This window comes from Schistocerca serialis, chromosome 8 (assembly GCF_023864345.2).
Source record: "Schistocerca serialis cubense isolate TAMUIC-IGC-003099 chromosome 8, iqSchSeri2.2, whole genome shotgun sequence".
NCBI classification, from domain to species: domain Eukaryota; kingdom Metazoa; phylum Arthropoda; class Insecta; order Orthoptera; family Acrididae; genus Schistocerca; species Schistocerca serialis.
In genome coordinates, this window is record NC_064645.1 from 564286687 (window position 1) to 564294332 (window position 7646).

General features: G+C 45.7%; 1 protein-coding gene across 1 annotated transcript in view; it reads right to left on the reverse strand.

Moving 5' to 3' along the window:
* Positions 1–6468, reverse strand: part of LOC126417121 (putative transcription factor SOX-15) — a 261880-nt gene extending 255412 nt beyond the window's left edge. Inside the window, exon 1 of the mRNA XM_050085016.1 lies at positions 6422–6468. Coding sequence (XP_049940973.1) covers positions 6422–6464 — 43 coding nt within the window. The 5' untranslated portion in view covers positions 6465–6468. The remainder of the gene's footprint in view (positions 1–6421) is intronic.
* Positions 6469–7646: the final 1178 nt, after the last annotated feature.

Below are 7646 nucleotides of genomic sequence, written 5' to 3' on the forward strand. Positions count from 1 at the left end.
AATCATATCTTTTTCGATGTCTTCACATTTTTCCTGCAGCCATTTCTTCTTAGCTTCCCTGCACTTCCTATTTATTTCATTCCTCAGCGACTTGTACTTCTGTATTCCTGATTTTCCCGGAACATGTTTGTACTTCCTCCTTTCATCAATCAACTGAAGTATTTCTTCTGTTACCCATGGTTTCTTCGCAGCTAGCTTCTTTGTACCTATGTTTTCCTTCCCAACTTCTGTGATGGCTCTTTTTAGAGATGTCAACAATTATATCTATGGTCAAAGTCTGTTTTTTACAGGTTCTGAAAGTACTACTTTTGGTTTAAGCTTCAGTACGACGAAAAAGAATTGAAATTGTTTAGCATGAAGACGCTTAGTACTCTGTATGGTTGTTAAAATAGTGCATTAGTTACTGTTTAGTTACAAAAATAATATACTACATTTTATACGAAAGACGTAATATTAGCCGGCTAGTGTGGCCGAGCGGTTCTAGGAGCTTCAGTCTGGAACCGTGCGACCGCTACGGTCGCAGGTTCGAATCCTGCCTCGGGCATGGATGTTAGCTTTAAGTAGTTCTAAGTTCAGATGTTAAGCCCCATAGTGCTCAGAGCCATTTGAACCATTTGAACTTAATATTACATTTTGAGATCATTAGTCCCCTAGAACTTGAAACTACATAAACCTAACTAACCTAAGAACATCACCCACATCCATGCCCGAGGCAGGATTCGAACCTGCGACCGTAGCGGTCGCGCGGTTCCAAGACTGTAGCGCCTAGAACCGCTCGGCCACCCCAGCCGACACTGAACAATAGATTTTCATTTTGTCGACCTATTATATGCGTTGGATGGGCTCACATTAGATTATGTTTTTCTCTTGGATGTTTTTTCTTAGAAAATTTCCATAATCTGCCCATACAATCACACACTAAATTCAGCCGGAAAGAAACATAATACAATGTGAGTCCTTCCAAAGCATATAGTAGTTCTACATAACGTAAATCTATTGTTCTGTCTTTATTGTTAGTAATTGTCATTCTTACTGAGTAAAATATGTAATGCTGGTTCTTTTATATGAAAACAGTATATTATTTTTATAATATTCCATATAGTCTAACTAAACAGTTACTAATACACTTACGTAATAACCATACAGAGTACTCAGCACATTCATCCTAACAATTTCAGTACTTTTTAGTCATACAGAGGCTTAAACTAGAAGTAGTACTTTCAGAACCGGTAAAAAATGTAACTTTGACAATACATATAATTTTCGAATGTAAACAAAGATGTCAGTCGAGCAACATGGCCGATACTAGGCTGTTTCTGTGCAAGATAGAAGTACCTCATCTACAAACGCGAAAATCAGAACAATAACAAACAGAGCAGAAACTACACTATGTGATCAAAAGTATCCGGACACCCGCCTGAAAATGATTTACAAGTTAGTGGCGCCCTCCATCGCTAATGCCCACCCTTAGCCTTGATGACAGCTTCCACTCTCGTACGCATACGTTCAGTAGGTGCTGGAAGGTTTTTTGGGGAATGGCAGCTCATTCTTAACGGAGTGCTGCACTGAGGAGAGGTATCGACGTCGGCCGATGAAGCCTGGCACGAAGACGGCGTTCCAAAACTTCCCCCAAAGGTGTTCTGTAGGATTCAGGTCAGGACTCTGTGCAGGCCAGTCCATTACAGGGATGTTATTGTCGTGCAACCACTCCACCACAAGCCGTACATTGTCAACAGGTGTTCGATCGTGTTGGAAGATGCAATCGCCATCCCCGAACTGTTCTTCAACAGGGGAAAGCAAAAAGGTGCTAAAACATCAGTGTAGGCCTGTGCTGTGATAGTGCCACGCAAAACAACAAGGGGTGCAAACCCCTCCATGAAAAACGCAACCACACCATAACGCCTCGGTCTCCGAATTTTACTGTTGGCACTATGCACGCTGGCAGATGACTTTCACCGGGCTTTCGCCACACCCACACGCTGCCATCGAATCGCCACATTGCGTACCGTGATTCGTCACTCCACACAACGTTTTTCCACTGTTCATTCGTACAATGTTTACGCTCCTTACACCAAGCGAGGCGTCGTTTGGCATTTACCGGCGTGATATGTGACTATGAGCAGTCGCTCATAGTCACATATCACGCCGGGTGCTGTGCTGTGTTGTCCTCATATCATCATTTTATCCCTATCGACGCGGAAGTCGCCGAAGTGGCGTCAAATCGAAAGATCTACACCCGGCGAACGGTCTGCCCGACGGGAGGCCCTAGTCACACGACTTCTTCTTTTTTTTACAGAGGACGTCGGCCTCTACTCTTTTGTGCTGTACGTGTCCCTTCACGTTTCCACTTCACTATCACATCGGAAACAGTGGACCTAGGGATGTTTAGGAGTGTGGAAATCTCGCGTACAGACGTATGATACAAGTGACAATCACCTGACCACTTTTGAAATCCGTGAGTTCTGCGAAGCGCCCATTCTGCTCTTTCACGATGTCTAATGACTACAGAGGTCGCTGATATGGAGTACCTGGCAGTAGGTAGCAGCACAATGCACCTAATATGAAAAACGAATGTTCCTGGGGGTGTCCGGATACATTTGATAACGTAGCCTAAGTACACCAAAACAGCAATATGTTGTACATAAACAACTCGCGAAGCCCAGTAGCTAGTCAAAACTATGACTTTGCACGGGGCAGCTGCAGCATTCAGTTTACTGTCGATGTTTTAACGAAGTACCTACTGAAGATTCAAAATGTATTACACTAACTGAAGCCGGATGAAAACCTGAAACGCGTATCGGTTTAAATGGAAGTACATAATAGGTGTCTGGTGGCCGTGTTTCGTAAAATAATAAAAGACGGTCCCTGCTTACACGGAAAATGTATTATGCCGTACACAGCGTGCGATTAACGAATAGGAACGAGAAATATAAAAAGATGTGTCTACGTTTGTGATTTTCAAATTACTACGTCGATAGTAAATCTATGGAAATAAGGATTTTTCTCACTAATAACGAAGTTAAAGATTAACGCGGTAAAAACGAGACTTCGCCACCAGATGTTACTGAAGCTAAAATGTTATATGGCACAATAATCCGCGAAAAGGAACAGCATGAGCTATTCCCGTCAATATCATTTCAATGCTACGTCGTCGAGCTGTGTCTCAGTGCCAGACCCGAAGATAGCATACTGACATAATCGAGATAATGGCGATCTGTCTTCAGTGGCCAGACGTGTGAAAAACCTGGTACTTAAATTTCCAAGTAATTTTTGTGTACTATCAAAAATTAATTAGTCCTGATTTTGGCGAATAATTGCCACTATTCCATTCGATGGTATTCCAATGCCGTATGAGAAAACGGTAAAGAACCTTGGGTGTAACTTTGGATGAGCACCGTGGAGTTAAAATGCTATTGCCACAAGCAGTAAAACTTCCATTTACCACTACGCCCTCCGTAAATTCCGAACGTATTTCCAAAGAATGTAAAACGTAAACTTGTACAGAGGGATGCGGTGTAAACTAGCAAAATATGAATAACGAATAGTGAAAACACTATGCGTTTAGAACTAACCACGAATGCTTGTGCTGCGTTATACTTGCAACATCCGTCTACCTGAGCATGTCAGTGGTTCATAGTCCCAGTTAGGGCGATTGCGGCCAGACAAGATACGTGACTACCATACGCTATGTCTGCTTCATCGGCTCCTTACTGCGCAAGCACCCAGAACTTACAGCAGATCTATCGTCTGACACAACAGGAACACAATGTCTCATTTACGTAGCACCGTAGAACAAAAACATTGGCAAACTACTTCTCTGGTGTTTCCACCCGCCTCTGGAATAAACCACACAATAAAACGGCCTGCTGCAGTAAAGAAAAGGTGAAGCGCTCCCGTCTGTCAACGTCATAATCCCCCACGGCCCAAAAGAAATAACGTACGTGGCCAGTTTGCCTGTGTCAGACGGCAAGACAAACGCTTCCATCTTCTCCCAGTCTTCTCATATCACAATCAATCACGCCACATTTTTGTCCCCTGTCTTTATTTCTATCACGTTCCTCTTTCCTTCCGTCCTCCATCCTTTCTCTTATGCCCAGTATGGCCACCCCTTATAGTTTGAATCTACCTGCCCTTAATTTGTTTTGGTTGTCCTTTTTTTAACGCAAGAATATTTTTTTCTGATGTTTCCGCTCTTTATTATAACGTAGTGGTTTCTAAACGTTGGATTGTATATTAGATGCAAGATCTCTTATAACATCTTGTCATAATAAATGTAATGGAAATTACTTGGGATGCCTGGTCGCAAGAGAGGGTCTGATGATCTTAGCCTTGCTAGGGTAAATAAATAAATATACTATGCCCTCGTATACACACTATTGTGATTTGCTGAGTGTAGATGTAGACATTAGTACTCAAGAAGAACTGTACGTGCAACAGCTATCACCATACGGGTAGCAATGTTTGACGGATAAGTGAAAAGCACGTGTATGAATGGAGGGACGTGTATTCGTTGAGGACACACGCCGGATGCGAGCGACTGCTGTTGCGTCGAGCGATGAACATAAAGCCGTGCGGCTCGCCCGCAGCCCATCATCTCACCAGACTGACCATGACGTGCGTTGCACAACAGGGCTGCCACGCGCAGCGCTGTGGCTTTTAGTCCAGAACGAGCAAGCGGGAGCACCACGTGGGCAACACATCGTGCGTTTATTAAAGTTCCACACGTGGTAGGGCAGGCCGCTGTCTGGAGCCTAGAGCAATGTCCGAAGATTCTCAGAGGCCGAAATTTGCCGGCGTGTGCGCTGCTATGAAACTTCCTGGCAGAAGTGAAGCTGTGAAGAGGGATCATGAGTTGCGTTCGGATGCTATGTTGGCAAAATCATTGAGAAGTCTGTCGTTCGAATTCCGCACCAGTCACTTTAATCTGCCAGGAAGATTCATACTGAGAGACAAATGTACGATGCGCGACCCATTTTAAGCTGTTGCTGTGACCTGTTAGTCCTAGCCTCACAGGTAAAATATGAAAAGCCGACATAAAAATACGTCAAAGAGGAATCTGTTGTTAAACCCATTGTAAACAAAGGGTCTTTATACAAGATGCAGTGCTACATGCAACACGTAAAGAACTATAAATTTCGTTTGGCAACACTGATCAGGTGGTACTCTACACGTTGAGCTTGAATAGTAAAGTTGACGCTACTGGAATCCACACTTTGCCTGTCCTAAGGAAGTGTACTGAATCGTCTGAGGAACTGTTTACATGAAAGTTCAAAAATGGCTCTGAGCACTATGGGACTTAACATCGGAGGTCATCAGTCCCCTAGAACTTAGAACTACTTAAACGTAACTAACCTAAGGACATCACACACATCCACGCCCGAGGCAGGATTCGAACCTGCGACCGTAGCGGTCGCGCGGTTCCAGACTGAAGCTTACATGGAAGTATATGATGAGTGGGTGAAGAATACCATTACTGAAAACAAACTGGTAGCAAAATTGGCACTCGGTTTCAGCACTTAGGCTACTTAGGTGAATGGTGCCACGTGCGCTGCACAAGTCCCTATCCAACGGACATTCTGCATCAATAACATCACTTGCCCTCAGTCTTGGAAACACGGTCATAGTAGTTGCAATTTGACTCTGAATACTGGCACAGTGTCTGGTAATCAGGAACTGTATGTCACCATCTGTTGCTCTATAACTGACTAAATATTGGTGTACACAGTTCACTTGCAGGCCTCTAGTCCTGCTTTCGTACATTTAATTCGGACTATATAGTACGAGAGGAATCACTGCACTTCTCTTATTTCCGCTTCAAATGATGAAACGGAACACAGACTTTACAGGAAAATATTTTATTCCGTATTATCTTGCAAGCGCACAAAGTGATTTTTAGCAATACATTGCAAGCTACCCGCGAGGTGCGGCCCTTGGCTGGTCGAGACATACGTCAGCTCGCTGTAGCGTCTCCAGGCTACCCGACGCATAAGCTCTCAATGGACGCTCGGCAGTACACGTGAGAAAAAAGGACCTGGAAAGTCCAGTTTCGCAAGCACGAAGTTACAATATTTCACGAGAGGAAACGGATTACTGTGGATAGACTGAACTGTCCAGTTTGCAAAATGCTGCTAGATGGTACGTGGAATGGCAAGTGAGTTACAAAACTCATCAGTTGGTCACAGAACTGTGATCCTCCAACTACATACAAACTACTCTAGGATTCGTGCTGTATAGTGATCTCGGCTACGAAGAGAGGTTGGACAACTCTGTTACACGCTGTATTTGCGTCACTGTTGGGAGCCAAGTTTCAGTGCAAGGTTTTGAGGACTCTGCAGATGTGCGTTGACGAAACAGTAGGACAGCAGCATTTAGCACCGACTGCGTCAGCAGAGCTGTTGCGGCAGCCGATATTGCCACTTACCTATGTCGTCCAAGTCACTATCCAGACAGTGTGGTGGCTCCATTCCGAGCGCGCTAAGTTATAAACGGTAACTCTCGGCACTGACAGTGGTCCAGTCCAGAGGGCAGGAGTCGAGCGGCGTCGGGCGACGAACGCGCTGGAAGGGAAGGCTTTGAGCTGGTGGCCGGTCACACCGGCCCCTCCGCCGGCCGGCTGGTCAGCGTAGGTCGGCGACTGTTGGTGACTGTCGACGCGAGCGTCTGGGAGCACAGGCGGTGCGGCTGCAGAGCGCGGCAGGAGCTGGCGGACTGCGCGCCCGTCGACTTCCGCTCGACCCTCCCCCCCGCCACCCCACAATGGGCCGCCGCCTTGGGAATTCGCGCACCCGCTCTCACGGAAATGCTCATACCGTCCGCCATTGTCGGCGCTGCGTAATTACCGCCATTAACGTGCCGTCTTATCTCGTTCGCGTGCTCGCGGCCCAGCCGGCCGCCGACGGCAAACATCATTAGACCGCCTACCGACAGGGACCACCTGTAGCAGCATCAGATGAAAGCTGAGAAAAGTTAAGCAAGTTTGAGCGCTGGTGGGTCTCCTGTATTCGGACGGGCGAGGTACTCAGCTATACGAGTGGGGATCCAAAAATAATCGGAATCGAACTGTGTAGTTACGCGTTCTGCCGCTAAGCGGCGTTAGTTAAGCTTTAGGGTCTCCCAAGTCACTCAATAAGCTGGCATCAGTCGGAGTTAAGCGGTTTGTTTGGGGTGCTCTGTTGTTTGCATTCCTTTTTCAACCCTTCGGCGATTAATCACATAGCCGACAAGAAGGAGCAAAGAGTCTGTGTGAAATTTGGTGCCGCGCAGGATTAGCCGAGCAATCTGAGGCGCTGCAGTCATGGACTGTGCGGCTGGTCCCGGTGGAGGTTCGAGTCCTCCCTCGGGCATGGGTGTGTGTGTTTGTCCTTAGGATAATTTAGGTTAAGTAGTGTGTAAGCATCGAGACTGATGACCTTAGCAGTTAAGTCCCGTAAGATTTCACACACATTTGAACATTTTTGAAATTTGGTTTTCTTTAGAGAAAACTGCAAGCGAGACTGTTGGGATACTTCGGGAAGCCTAAGTTGAGATTTTGGGAAAAACACAGGTCTACGAGTGGTTTTCTCGTTTCAACTGAAGACAGGAAGAAATGACGAAAACAATGCCCGAATCAAATGCGCAACTGATGAAGATCCTCGAAGGACCACTGC